General features: G+C 37.5%; 2 protein-coding genes across 6 annotated transcripts in view; one reads left to right on the top strand and one right to left on the bottom strand.

Annotated features, from left to right (window-relative positions):
• Positions 1–9,691, top strand: part of NCBP1 (nuclear cap binding protein subunit 1) — a 37,339-nt gene extending 27,648 nt beyond the window's left edge. For all 4 annotated transcript variants that reach the window (XM_003586402.5, XM_059889481.1, XM_059889482.1 and 1 more), the window contains 8 exons: positions 483–605; positions 1,533–1,635; positions 2,442–2,535; positions 3,336–3,439; positions 5,067–5,181; positions 6,431–6,559; positions 7,359–7,472; positions 9,142–9,691. In XM_003586402.5, the coding sequence (XP_003586450.1) occupies positions 483–605; positions 1,533–1,635; positions 2,442–2,535; positions 3,336–3,439; positions 5,067–5,181; positions 6,431–6,559; positions 7,359–7,472; positions 9,142–9,255 (896 nt within the window). In that variant the 3' untranslated portion in view covers positions 9,256–9,691. The remainder of the gene's footprint in view (positions 1–482; positions 606–1,532; positions 1,636–2,441; positions 2,536–3,335; positions 3,440–5,066; positions 5,182–6,430; positions 6,560–7,358; positions 7,473–9,141) is intronic.
• A 1,951-nt stretch (positions 9,692–11,642) lies between these two features.
• Positions 11,643–15,116, bottom strand: part of XPA (XPA, DNA damage recognition and repair factor) — a 28,419-nt gene continuing 24,945 nt past the window's right edge. Inside the window, exon 7 of one of the 2 annotated variants that reach the window (XM_024995859.2) lies at positions 11,643–12,891. In XM_024995859.2, coding sequence (XP_024851627.1) covers positions 12,743–12,891 — 149 coding nt within the window. In that variant the 3' untranslated portion in view covers positions 11,643–12,742. The remainder of the gene's footprint in view (positions 12,892–15,116) is intronic. The other variant, NM_001038681.2, reaches the window with a different exon arrangement.

The raw sequence follows: 15,116 nt of genomic DNA on the forward strand, positions 1-15,116 counted from the left end.
ACGAGCATCTGGCTTTTGTAGATTCATGTATGTGGATTCAGCAAAAGAGAAAAGCAAAGAGTCTGTCTTAAGTTGGCAGCCTTCACCTTGTTCAAACCTAAACTTAGTTTCCACTGTATTAGGGAAAAGGAGGCGCATTGACCAAAATGAAAGAGAAATACATTGATTCTCAGCCTTTCAGCTTACAGAGGCCTAGGGATTTGAGACCATCAAAGGAGAGTTGCAGCTGTGTTTCCTGAGGAAGATCCATACCTGCCTCACACTCTGAATTTCACTTAGCTCCGTGTTCTTAAGGAAATATTGAGGCAAGAAACCTATTACGCCTTATTTTAGGTGAAAAGCCATTGACATATTGAATGAAACTTTCATATGTGGTTATCTTTACACAGAGTAAATATTGACCTTAGGATAGAGAGTACTCTGTTTTAAAAGAAAGTGATTTTTTTTTTTCAGTTATTTAACTCTTTGCATTCTGTGCTTAGACTCTCTTCCTGGACATTCAGTTGCCCTCTGTTTAGCTGTTGCCTTTAAAAGTAAAGCAACCAATGATGAAATCTTCAGCATTCTGAAAGACGTCCCTAATCCTAATCAGGATGATGATGATGGTAAGGGAGTTAAATATTTGTTGAATGGAACTATGTATGGGCTAGGTTTAAGTAGAAACATAATTCTCATACAGTATATTTGTTTAGCCTGACAGCCTGTCAGTTATTCCCCAGAACACAGGTATCTGTTCCCTTAAACATTGCCTGCTTTCACTTTAGAGAGGTTCCTGCACAGGAAGACTTGGTGTATTATAAAGTTGGATGTTATCTCCAAATTGAACTATAAGTTTATCATCAACAAAATATAAGACAAAAAGCCATGAGAGGGACTTGCTTTGTCATCTATTAAAACATCTTGGAAACTACAATAACTCAAACAAAAAAAGACAAATTAGTGAAACAGATAAAGTCTACTGGGACAATGGTGTAACCATTTAGGAGGGAAATTTTGTTAGATCTGTACATAATGAGGTGCAGAGAAAAATGACTTAAAATATTAATGGTGTTTAGAGTATTACTCAGATTTTGTTTATATTTTTCTAAGAAATTTGTATTGTTAGAATATATTTAGAAAGTATAATTCAGAGTGTTAAAATCTAGACATTGTCAGACATCTTAGGACATGGACCTACAGTGTAAAGGGCTTACTGTATTTTTTTCTTTTACTATATTATCTTGCCACCATGTAGAGAGATAAGAACAAAGAAATCTATGTGGTATTTGTAAAAAGAAATGGATCATATAGAAGAATTTGGGAAACAATCCCCCAAAACTTCAGAATTAAGGTCATGCTTAGTTTTATATTTTGAGGATATGCGATTAATCAGTGATGGTCTTTTATTGTCTGTTAGTTCTCTGAGACATTGCTTGAACGTGGGACTTAGTATTTGGATATGAGTGTGCCATCTGTTTAGCAATACAGGTTAGGGGCCAAAGAATTGCTATCCTTAATCTTCTTAACTCTCTTTACTGTGGACTGTTGTTCAGATGAAGGATTCAGCTTTAACCCACTGAAAATAGAAGTCTTTGTACAGACTCTGCTACACTTAGCAGCCAAGTCATTCAGCCACTCCTTCAGTGCTCTTGCGAAGTAAGTACAACCAGAACACACATGCTCTCTTGAGGGTTTAAAACTTTGCTGGATGAATACCAGCGGTGTAGTAGTTTTTACCTTAAGATTATTGAATATAAAGATCTTAATAGTATCATATCATTTGATACAATGGGTTTTGGTTTGTGGTAGCTAAAATTCCCATCCTATGGCTCCTGTCTGTGGTTTGCATGTATATATAAAGTGTACATTTTTTCACATAAACCTTTAGAGAAACAAAAACCTGGGTCCATAGGACAGTCAAAAAGTTCGCAGCTTGTCCAAGGATCTTCTTAAAAAGAGGGTGAGCAGAATTGAAAGCCAGCTGCATTTTTGGGAGCCACCCAAAGGTTGGCATCTAAAGACAGAACTTTTTAACTCATCATACAGTCTAAATGAAGAAGGAACATATATTCTTCCCAATCAGGCAGAGAAACTAGACTCCTCACCCCGTCTCAACTTCCAAGTCTATGAGACTTGCAGGGCTACCACAGATGCAGGCAAAATACTATACTTGTGTTAGGAGATTATTCCTTAGCCCTCATCTATCCTTAAATACACAGTAAACTAGAGTCCTTGGCTAATGATAGTATTTTGTAATTCTCCTAAGATTTTGAGACAAATGCCATTCAAATTGAATTCCTAATCATACCTTTTATATTCTTTAACGGTTAACGATGTTTGGTTATTTTGTATCTATATACTGCACTGGAAGTTGAGTAACGTTGTAAAGCTTTGAAAATATTAAGATGCTCAATAAGTTTATATGTGCTGTTTCTGCCCCCACCCCCGCCAACCATGAAAAGGTTTCATGAAGTCTTCAAAACCCTAGCTGAAAGTGATGAAGGAAAATTACATGTTCTAAGAGTCATGTTTGAGGTCTGGCGGAACCATCCACAGGTAAAAACTAATTAGACATGTTGAGATGCTGATTGTTTAGCTATAAAAAGAAGGCACTTGATATCATTGTTTTAGTTGTAGAACACGAAATTTGACTGTGCCCTTCAAACAGTTTTTAAATCTATAATTTTAGTGCTGTGAAAGTAATGATGTTTGAGTCATTCTTTAAAGAGCAAGTGTTACGATTTGGTTTGATATTATAATATCTCAACACATTTTAAGTAAGAATGCTTATTTCTTGGAAGGTTCTCCAATTGGGTAGGAAATAGTTCTTTAATCTATCCAGTTTTATTTTTAAACAGGCCCCAGATTTCTCAAATCTCAGTGTACTATTTTAATACCATGTGTTATAAAGAGGCATTAAAATAAACTTTGGAGTATATTTAAGACATTTTTCACGATAAAACTTTAGGGTTAACTTTGACACATTATTAACCAGGATATTTTTGCACTAACTAATGCTTGTGGCCAGCAGTTTATTATATAAATGAATACTGAAACATCTACAGTCAATAACATCCAGGTAACAAAAGATGTATTACTAAATATCTGGTCAGTATGTCTTAAGTGTTAACATTCACAGTTTCTTTTTGCTCAGTCTTTGTGTTATTGTATTCTTACAAAAAGTACCAGAGCCAAGCAGAAGGGAAAACAAATCTTGAGACCTAATGGTCAAATTGTTCAGTTCCATAGCTACTGAATGTTCACAGCGATCCTATTTTAACTTTTGTAGCAGTGGGATTATTGTGGCCTACATATAACTGTGACTTACCTGAATAACTTCTTTCCTCTGACTGTAGATGATTGCTGTACTAGTAGATAAGATGATTCGTACACAGATTGTTGACTGTGCTGCAGTAGCAAATTGGATCTTCTCTTCAGAATTATCTCGTGACTTTACTAGGTAAAATGGGTAATTTTACAAAGTTCCTATTCTCTAAGAAGTCTTATACATGAGCTCCAAGTTCTGGTTCAGACCAGGTTAATACTCGTATCACAGTGGTGCAGTCTGGACGTGGCAGAGAGTCCTGCACAGTGGAAACACACACACCAGTCTGGCTGCAGCGTCTCTCAGGGACGCACACAAGGTGAAGTAGGACTTAGAAGTGGAAATGCTTACAGAGGATCCAGACTGTGGGTGGGGAGATCAGGCTGTATGGCAGGAGCTCACATTAGGAACTGGCAGGAATCAGTCCATTGTAGGTTAAGTGCACATTATGAGGGATTGAGGAAAGCCTGTGGGCACCTGAATGCCACTGGGGGAAGGAGGTCTCAGTCATAAAAATCCTAGATGTAATACACAGAAAATTCTCTCTTGACTCATTCCTCCTAAAGGAAAGAGACTTTCATTAAGTTTGGTTCTTATACATGAAGCAGGGTCCACAGGGTTTATACCTGATCAGGACTAGGACAACAGGAGATGACACAAAATAGGAAACCCATTACTTGCAAAGACATAAATATCCATCACAACCTTTATCCTCTTCACTGTATTTGTTATTGGCTTAGGACTCAGCTGAATCTTTAGGGTGAAGGAGTGTGGTCTAAGATTATCATACCAGCCAAGTTGGCACTCAGAAATGAGAGCAACAGAAGGATATTCTCAGATGTGTGGCATCCCAGAAAACTGACCACTCAAGTATGTGTTAGCCATCATCTTTAGTGGTTTACAACTAGTTAGTTGTCAACAGTTAGTCTGCAACTCTAATTCTGCAAAGCCTTTCCTGACCAGCTGACTGATGCAGAGTTAAAGTACTCTGCTCCTTTACCCTGTTTGCTAACATTCTAGACCTTGTTTTATTATATTCCACTTAAACTGTCATCATCCAGATTAAAACTTGTAGAAGGAAGTACTCTTCTGTGCTGTATATCCTGGAGTTAGGAGACATAATGTTGTAGACATAAAAAGGAGTTAAGAAGCTACTTAAAACACACTCATATTTATGCAATAAACATTTAAAGCACCTACAGGTGATCCTGGTACTTGAGTAGTTTGAAAAATTGACCTAAGTATCTCATTCCTAAAGGCCCAGCAGTTGATAGCTATTATCAACTAATGAGGTTCTTACACGTTCCAAGAGAATTGGCTGAGTTTGTGCTAGTATAAAGCATGTGAATGAGCCTCAGATTAGGTTTCCATTTCAAAAAAACCACAATACATAGTGTTTACACTCAAAAGAGAGAAAAATGTATTTTTGTTTCTACGGTGTTTTTTCTGGTTTGCCATTTCATTGACTGTGTACACATATGTTCTATGTGTGTTTAGTAGGGGATGGAAGTATAGAACGTAAGAAAAATGACAAGGACCCAGTATTGCCTTCAGGAAGCTCATCTGAATCTAATGGGTAGAGCTAGATTGTGTGCATGATTGATAGTACAGGAAAAATTATCTTGCTGGAGAAATATACCTTATTCTGCCTAAAGAATAGAAGGCTATATCAGACCTTAAGTATGTGTAGATTACAAAAGTTGAGAGGTCTTATTTTCTTTATGGTTTAACATACAGTAACCAAATGCCTTATTACTTTAAGATTGTTTGTTTGGGAAATCTTGCACTCCACAATTCGCAAGATGAACAAACACGTTCTGAAGATCCAGAAAGAGCTAGAAGAGGCTAAAGAAAAACTCGCAAGACAACACAAACGGGTAAGTCTTGTGTCGACTATAAATGGTCAAAGAAAATAAGAAATCATTGAGAATATTACTGCCTTGATGGGAGCTTTTTTTTTGAGACCAAATCATGCAGAGCTGTTTGTAGAAATGGAGGAAAGGGAAGGACTGGTGTCTGCTGCTCTCGTTTTCCTGCATGGTGAACCTGTTTAGCAAGCCACAAAGCTTGCTTTTTCCATACTTTACCATCCTATTGCCTTCCCGAAGGAGAAGGAAGGAGGACACTTGTGTTTCTATAAAAGTTTGTGATGCAAGAGGGAAAGAGAGAGAAGACTGATGGTGTTCACCCCTTCCCTGGTACAGGGGTGGGGAGGGAGCAGGGCAAGAGGAGACAGTCTTTCCCGGACCCATAAAATACTCCTCGTATTATTAGTATGTTTAGTGTTGTAGTCATGTGGGGCAGAAGCAGTGAGCTGGAGGTATCCTGAGATTTAGCAGATAGTACTGGTGTTCTTCATGACAGTTTTCCAGTGGTACGCACATTTACCAGAAAAAGGTAAAAGCAAGTTTAATGACTTACACAAACCTAAGACACTGTTAAGGTAAATGGCATCATCCCCATTTTATACGTGTACCTACTCCAGAGACTTGACTTCACACCACCCTGTTCTCTAGATATGTGGTGTCCATGTAATAACCACTAGCCACATGTAACTTTAATAAAATTTGAATACAATGTAAAATTCAGTTCCTTAGTCACACTAACCACATTTTAAGTGCTCAGTAGTCACATGTGGCTATTGTGAGGGCAGTGCAGATTTATGTTAACAAAAAAGTTTTGTGATGAGAGGTTCCCAAGACCCTAGCCCTATATTTCTCCTAGGAGCAACAGTTCACTGTTCAGAGTTCACAGCAATTTCATAAAACAACCATCGTGAATAACAAGAATCAACTGTACATTTTCCAAAGCTGTTTTCATTTTGAATGAAGACTGTGACATACATTTCCTCCTTGAGTGGACTATCCTGTAAAAGGCATAATTCATTCTGCTATATAGGAAACCCAATGCCATTACCCAGGACAAGTGCCATTGAATTTCCCTGGCCTAGATAAGCACTTACAAGATGTTGGATGTTTGCCTGTATGTTTGGTTCTTTTCTTGTGGAATGCAAGTCTTCAGATAGTATTTGATCATGCACAGTAAAATCCTCAGGTCTGCTTGTTGGGGTTTTAATACACTGGAATTCTAAATGGTCGTTTCTTTTTGTTCCTTTGCATTCTGTAGCGAAGTGATGATGATGACAGAAGCAGTGACAGGAAAGATGGGGCTCTTGAAGAACAAATAGAAAGACTGCAGGAAAAAGTGGAATCTGCTCAGAGTGAACAAAAGAATCTCTTCCTTGTCATATTTCAGGTATCGTGACTTGGGACATTGATAGGTTCAAAAAAACCAGTATATTTCTTTAATTTTAAAAAATGTTTTTAATCATTAGAAGTAATACATGCTTATCTGTAAGGTCTTAAATGTATAAAAATTTATACAGGAAATAAAAGTTCACTAATTGGAGGTAATTCTGTTATTAGCATGTATATTTCTTCTTGCTTAAAAAAAAATGGGGGATGCTATTATTAAGTACTTGCAGATCCGTTTAGATGATTGCTTTCCGTCCTGAAGATTTTTGTGTATACATTCCTGTTAACATTTCTGATTATGTCCTTAAAACAGATTCTAAGAAGAATTACTAGCATTAGTAATCTAAATATTAACGGTTAGATTACTTTTGTATTGCCAAAATGATGTGCTGCTCACCTCATCAGGCTTCCCAGGTGTCTCGGTGGTAAAGAAGTCTTCCTGCCAATGCAGGAGATGTGGGTTTGACCCCTTGGAAAGGGAAGATCCCCTGGAGAAGAAAAGGGCAACCCACTGCAGTATTCTTACCCAGGAATCCCGTTGACAAAGGAGTCTGGTGGGCTACAGTCCATGAGGTTGCAAAAAGTCAAAAACAACTTAGGGACTAAAGACTAAACAACTCATGGTTATCACTGGTCTGCCTTTCTATACTTCAGTATTTACTGAATCATGAAAGGGATACACACCACAAAGATAGGGTGAAACAAGCAATACCTTTGAGGTCTCTTGGTCAAAAGTGTGATTGTTTCTGAAGTATAAGACTTTTTACTAACACCTCTGGAACTTTGTACCCTATTTCCAGCGTTTTATCATGATCCTGACTGAGCACTTAGTACGCTGTGAAACTGATGGGACCAGTGTGTTAACACCATGGTATAAGAACTGTATAGAGAGGCTCCAACAGATCTTCCTACAGGTTTGTGGAAAACTTTGATTAGGAATAATAAACATCACTAATCTCAGCCATGGGAATTCTCTCCTAGCTCAGTTAGAATGCAATCTGTAAATAATAGAGCTTCAAAATGACATGACTTAAGCAGTGGTTGCTCAGTCGGTAAAGAATCTGCCTGCATTGCAGGAGACCCAGGTTTGATCCCTGGAGAAGGAAATAGCAACCCACTCCAGTATTCTTGCCTGAGAAATCCCATGGACAGAGGGGCCTGGTGGGGTTGCAAAGAGTTGGACATGACTGAGCCACTAAACACAGCACATTCTCAGCCACAGGGATCCTCCGTTTTAAAAAAAAGCATAAAGTTTGTTAGGTTATATAGTACCTGTAAAGCCCTTTAGTTAGTGTCCATTTGTTCCTACCATTGCTCATCAGAATATTTAGGCTTAAAATCGGCTCTATATCACTCAGACTCCTAATTGCCATTCTCTTTGTTGGAGAGCCTGGCTGTAACATAAAATAGAAAAATGCTAAGGGAAGAGTAATAAGATTTTAAGAACCTCTATAAATCCAAAGTTCAAATGGTAACAGTGCTTCTGGAGGCGCTATTAATAGTTCCCTGAGGTTCTTACAGAAAGCAGACTGCAACACATCCTCTGTTAGATTTAAGTTAAAGATTTGAAGTGGAGTGGTATCCTCAGACACCAACACCCCAAGCAAGTCCTTATCTGTCCCAGACAAGAGTGATTAAAGCAGAAGGCTTAAAGGGGGAAAAAAGTTCCTTGAAACATCTAGAGTAAAGCCTGATCCTATAGGAATCTGAGTATATTAAAGTTTACATATGTACATGTAGAAGAAACTTTGATTTTCTGACAATTTTTTCCAGTTAGGCTCAATAAGTCACTGATTTTCAGTAAAACAGATGACCTCTATTTTAAAAGATAAAAAAAACAGTGAGTTTTGGGTTTCCTGTTTTGTGGAATACTTAACAGATCACTGGGTAATTCTGAAATATAAATAGGTTAAATATTTTTTTCTTAACACATCTCTTTGCTTAATGCCCTAACCAAAAAAGGAAATGATTTCCAAAATTTCTTTTTCATAGTTCATTCCTTGTCTGGGCAACTTTAAAAAAGTCATACTATATAGTCTGTCCTAATTAGGGGAAGGGCTTCCCTAGTAGCTCAGATGGTAAAGTATCTGCCTGCAGTGCAGGAGACCCAGGTTTGATCCCTGGGTTGGGAAGATCCCCTGGAGAAGGAAATGGCAACCCACTCCAGTACTCTTGCCTGGAAAATTCCATGGACTGAGGAGCCTGGTAGACTACAGTCCATGGGGTCACAAAGAGTCAGACACGACTGAGCGACTTCACTTTCAATTAGGGCAAAGAACCAGCTGAAGTCATCTAGAATAGTAGCAGGTGCTGCTGCCACTGCTTTGAATTATGAGTTGCATAGAAACAGACCAGAACTGAATTTTTAAATTATTGACCATCATTTTTTTCTTTTTCGTTTCCCCCTACATTTTCTCAATATTCGGGTTTTCCAGGGTTGTTATTCCTACCAGTTAAACCACTTTTTTCTCTGCTCTTTTGCATCACTCCACAATGTGGGTGGGCTTTAGGGGAATCTTCTCTGAGATTGCTTATGTGCTATTTTCCTAACCTAAACATTTACGCCCTTTTCTGTGTCTACAGCATCACCAAATAATCCAGCAGTACATGGTGACCCTGGAGAACCTGCTCTTCACTGCTGAATTAGACCCTCACATCCTGGCTGTGTTCCAGCAGTTCTGTGCCCTGCAGGCCTAAGGGTCATTTTTTTTTTCCCTTTCAAGATTTTTTTTAAAAGATCTCAAAATAATCTGTCTTATTTTTGATTGTTTGAATGCTTGCTTTCTTGTAGCATCCTGTCACTTTCTGAAAGAAACAGAGAGAGGAGGACAGTGAAGAAATATGGTATTGATTACCCGTAGTTTCCCCTAAAAAGCAGATATTCCCTAATGACAATAATGTGATAATACATAGGATGTATCATATATGTGACAAATACAACTTTTCTCTGATTTTTTTTTCTCCTTAAGGCACAAAAGATAACTAATATGAGGTATGTGAAACACTAGAGGGTCAAGCTTATTTACCAAGTAGTATATAGAACTGATGAATTTATTATCAAGTAGCATAGCTTTTCACAGCTCATGGGTAATAACCTAACATGGCTGAAATAAAACTAAAAATGTTTTTTAAACTTTGGTATTTCATGATTTATCATCTCAGTCTACTTTAGTGGTTTCTTTGTAAAATACCTCCATCTGAAATTTTCTTTTCAAAATACTTTTAATTACTCTAGTATTTTTAAGATACTATTTAAAAAGTTACCAGAGTAGCAATTCCTAAATCTGAACATATATCACCTGGGGCTCTCTAAAGTTATTTTTAAATTAATAATTAAACCACAGTCTTTCAAACACAGACATATCTGGTAGTTCTTAAGGCTCCCAGGTAATTGCAATATGCAGACAAGTTTGGAATTATCATCTTAGAATATCTGGTGATCTCAAATCTGAGACAGATCTATCCCAGCTCATATAGTGAATTTCATGTTAAATTGTGACTTAGAAGTAGCTAGACTGACTAATGCCTAGTGTTAGATGTAGGTTTGGATTTTATTTCTGTGGAATCTGGTCCAAGTAACTACTAATTCCTAAACCTGTTTCCTATATGGTGTTGAGGCTTAACTAAGATAAGAAAAGTACATTGTAAAATAACAAGGGGTTATCTGACATTCCACATTTCTAGCATTTTTAGTTTTTATTTAATTGAACCTTTGAAAAAATTTAGCAATAATCCCACAACTGAAGTAGCTTTGTTCATTTATACAATATAGGTGTTTTTTTTAAACTTTGTACATCATAAGTTTATGGTGCATAATATATGGGGTCTCTTTGGTTTACCATATACTTAATGGCTACAGAATATAGTCTACTCAGTAGATGGAAATTCCTAGGATTTTAAAACACCATACCATTTAAGACAAATAATCACAAGATTAAAGGTGCACGGCAAGTTACTGGCAGGAACTAAAAGCCAAGCGCTTAGCTAATGTTCTTTTGTTTATCCTGTTCCTCCTTCCCACAAACTATGTAATGAGTTAGAAACAGCTCCTGTCCTCAAGAAGCTAAAGGATAACCATTTAAGGCTTTGGTAACTTTGACCCTGAAGCTGCTTTGTGATCCTTTCATAATGTATTGCAAAGTGTGGCTACTTACACTTTTACTTGATCCACCTCCTTTCTCTTAGACCCTCTCTTCACATGTAATGGTTGCTTCTAACAACTGCTCACTGATGTGACCCTGCTCTGATCCAGTCTGGCAAACTAGGTGTATGGAAAAACCAAACCAGAGATTGAATTCTGAAGAAACAAACATTCAACAATTGCTCTCCCCAAAAATGAAGCTCCCAGAGACAAAAGAATGGCACGTCACACTGTACATCGCACCTTGCAATAAATCAATATTAAACTACACTGATGCCATTTAACATGCTTTTGTCCAAGTAAACATAATTTTTGTTTTCCTTGACTCTAAATCTCACAGGAATTACTCAGCACTTCAAATGAAGATAAAGTTTGCTTGCTTTTCCTGAAAAGTACTTAGCAGTGATTTCTATAACTTACTAATAATCTACAGTTATATCCGAAAATGAATGATGAGGACAGAACTTGGCGACCTGAGTAGAGCATATCTGGCTGTCAGTGATATCTGGACACCAGGACTGTCTTAAATTGATGAAGGTAAAGAGCGACTGACTGGAAGCCCACCTCAAGGAGACAAGTCTTAGCTATACTGGTCTCGATAATACATGCTCATTAATAACTTACGTGTCATTTGCTATAGATTTGCCATATTTAATCATCATGACAGTCATTAGATTATTATGCCTATATGACAGATAAAAACAGGCCCACTGAATAACTTACCCAAGGTCCACAGCTAGTAAATGGAATCTGAAACTATGTCCATGTGGTGGTTCAAGGGTTCCTTATCTCCCAATGCAGTGGTCAGCAGCCTGAACCCCTAATTACTTGCTGGAAGCTTTTTGTTTAGTCCAAAGAAGGTCTTGCTGCCCATTCAGAATTGGTTTTTACTGAGCTGTAATATTCAGCATAGCACATGAAAAAAATCAACATTCGAAAAACATATTAGACATTTCTGTATTGAATACTTATAGAGGAACAATTAGTAATTACAGTTTCAAGTCTTTGGCTTTGACTTGTTTTGACTTTTGCCCTTCTTCAAGCATAATCTCCAAGAGCTGATCTGAAGAAAAACATGAAAATGTATAAAAACTTCCTATTTGTAGCAGTAAGATAAAAAGTCCTGTCAAAGAACAACTTGAAATTATCTATCTTGAATTTGTTTTTATAAAAAAAAAAAAAATGCATACACCCGTTAATCAAGCACTTGGGATCAATTGCTCTTACCAGGTAACTACCCTGTAACCCATTTGACAAGATAGGGTAATATTCGACTATTGAAACTTGATCCAAATGTCTGGGGTGATGTCAGGTTGTAGGTTACCATTCCTTTAGAAGTGCTACATAAACATAGAAGCAAGCGGTCTTCCCTCCCAGGGTTACATGAGAATACCTGTAAGGCACTTTGCATAGTGTTTGTTTGCATGACACATGGAACATGCTCAGTAAATGTTAACAAGTTATCATTACCTTTGATCAACAAACAGTTTAGATGTTTTTCTATTTTACCCAGATTTGAAAAGGGATATCCAGACACTGATATTAAGATCTATCATAAACCCTAAGGATACAGAAAACTTGTCCCAGCAAAGCTCCCTCGCACCCTGACTTAGAGACAGACATGGTCTAGAAGACCTGGCCCAGGGTCTGGGGTGCAGTGGTCTACCACCATCCCTGCTGGTTCCTGGGATATGAATCCAGCTCGGCCAGCTTTTGCCTTTACTGCTAAAAGCTCTTCCTCTTAACCTCAATCGAGGGTTTGCCTTGGTCGTTATTTCTCAGTTTTAGCTCTAAGCTAACACTTTTAAACCCATTCTATTGCTCAGCTCCCAGCCTTATTATAGAAAAAATGGTCACACACTCAGTGTATTGCCCACCAGACCTGCTGGACCTTAACTGAAACTTGCTGTTAAGCCATAACATACATAATTATTGGAGCATTATTTATACAAGTGTTTCATTCATTTGTGAAGACTTTACATTTTGGTGAATTTTGAACAGGACCAATCTAAATTTCCACACTGTAGAACAGATCACTTAACATCACATTTTCTCATATGTCAGTTCATGGCCACACACAGTACAAGTCTTCCGGTACATGTCATCCTCTAGCTTTTCTTCAGCCCCATACTCATGTTGATGAGCAGCTGTTTCCTTTTTCCATACACTGCTTCTTACTGCTCGCCGTAATTCTAAGGAAAAAATAAAAGCCAATTGTTCAGTGGTGCTATTCAGCTGAATTAAAAATCCATTGCTTTTCAGCTGTGTTTAACCGAATATGGTTTATGCCTTAATTTTATAACAAGTCAAAACTAATGATACAGTTTTGGCAAGCCTACTTTCCTAGCTCACTAGTTTGGTCTGTGGAATCTTTCAAGTCACTGTTGGTTTTAGTTTGAAACAGGAGGTTCAGAAATGGAGTTATGTGGATTAGAAGAACAGCAAGAAACTAGATTCAGAAGACAGGCAAAGAATAGTTTAAGCAGCTGACTATGGAAAACAGGATGCCAAAGAATGAGAGGGGAATCAGCTGGGACGACTGAGGATAAGGATTTAAGTTCCTCATAGTCAGGAGCCACTTCTCTAAGAGGCAAGTCAAACTGCAAGAAAACTAGAAAGCCAAGAACCCAGCCACTCTGCTGATGTTTCATCTTAGAAAAGCTGCTTCTGCAACTGACCTTATATCTACTGAATTCTTTATTTTATGGAATGACAGCAGTATTTTAGGAGACAAATTGTAATTGTTACAAAGTACAACAAAGAAAAGAATCACTGGCTACTAAGAGCTGGAAAGAACTATAGAGTTGTTTTACTTCATTTTATTTTGCAAGTAGGAAAACTGAACAATGAATAGCAGGGGAACCCAGGTCATGTATTTCAATTGTTGAGAACTTTTCCTACTACATCATACAAAACAGCATTTTCACAAAGAATTGAATTGTGTTGGATGCTCTGAAAAGCAACCAGGACATTCTAAAGTTCACACTGCATGTTACCAAATGCTTTGTGTTAATTAGAAAATAAGCTAATAACATCTCAGTTTCTGGTTTAATGAATAAAAAAAGCAAATTTTTTCTACTCTGACCAATGATCCAGCATTGTCTTTGATGGCTGCCCTACCTAAGGGAGAGTATGATCATTACCTTCTATAATCTCAACCTTAAAAATCAAAGTACACCAAGTAATCACACATTTTCTTTAATCCATTTTACTGCAAGTAGTATCAAAATACCACTTGAATCTTTTTATGTTTAGCCTTTACTATATCATACGGATAAGCAAACAAATAAGGCTGTGTATCAGGCACTGTTCTAAGTACTTTATTTAAACACATTCAATCCTCACAACACTTTGTAATAAGTACAACTATCTTCCCAATTTTACAGATGAGAAAACTAGCGCACAGAGAGGTTACATAAGTTGTGCCTAAGGTCAAACAGGCAGAGGCACAGTCCAGCTCAGTCCATGTTCTTCACCACTAAGATGCGCTGCCTTTTCATACACTTCCGGTATGAAAAGCACTCTACTTCAGGCTGCTTTCAAGCTTCAGTGCGTACACTTCATGATAGTTTATCATGGTCTAAACTCTAATCTTTATTCCTGTATCCTCCCATATTCTGAAGAACCTTATTTTATTTTAAAAGTGGGATATTTTTAAAATAGTATGCTAACCAGAACTGCACAGATGCCTCATGGTTTCAGATAATGACAAGAAGATGTTTCTGTTCAAGTTCCAATACCTACTTTTCAACTTCGTTCTGATGTATTCCAGCCACTTTTCCTTTACTACCCAATGAAGAAAATCCCTCAAAATGTGACTGCATGCCAATCACTAAGCTAACCTCTGCCCCATTTGAGCATTCTGTGAAATTGAGAGAGAAGAAAATTGTTTTCTTAACACTAAAAGAATACTTAACAAAAATCTACCTTACTGTCCATAATTGTCACAACTGAACATAATGTTTTACTCTGACTTTATGGCTTTTCTTCCCATTCTTCAACTAACCTCTCAAGGTCTATAACGACAGGAACAAAGCCTGTCTTTAATACTCACTAGACAGTCCTGAAAAGACTTGTGCTAGAAAGGAAGTAATAAAAAAATTTAATAAAAACCTGCTGTCTCCTTTTTTGCCACTTCTTTCTCCACCTGAAAAATCTAGACCTAAAGCCATGAGGAGTAACAGGTAAAGTGAGCATCTGTGGTAGGGTGGGCAGAGCCCAAGCCAAATAAGGAGGGTCTCCTAGAGAGGAGGCAGACATGAAGGGGAATTAGTTACATTCAGGAGCACCAATCAAAGAACTACACATATTATAAAGGATAAGGGAAATCAGGATTCTGACTGTCAGAGAAAGGAGTTACAAATAAGGTAAGGGAGAAAACCAGAATAAACCCTAAATTTTGGATTAGAACTGGGTG

This window comes from Bos taurus, chromosome 8 (assembly GCF_002263795.3).
Source record: "Bos taurus isolate L1 Dominette 01449 registration number 42190680 breed Hereford chromosome 8, ARS-UCD2.0, whole genome shotgun sequence".
Lineage (NCBI taxonomy): Eukaryota > Metazoa > Chordata > Mammalia > Artiodactyla > Bovidae > Bos > Bos taurus.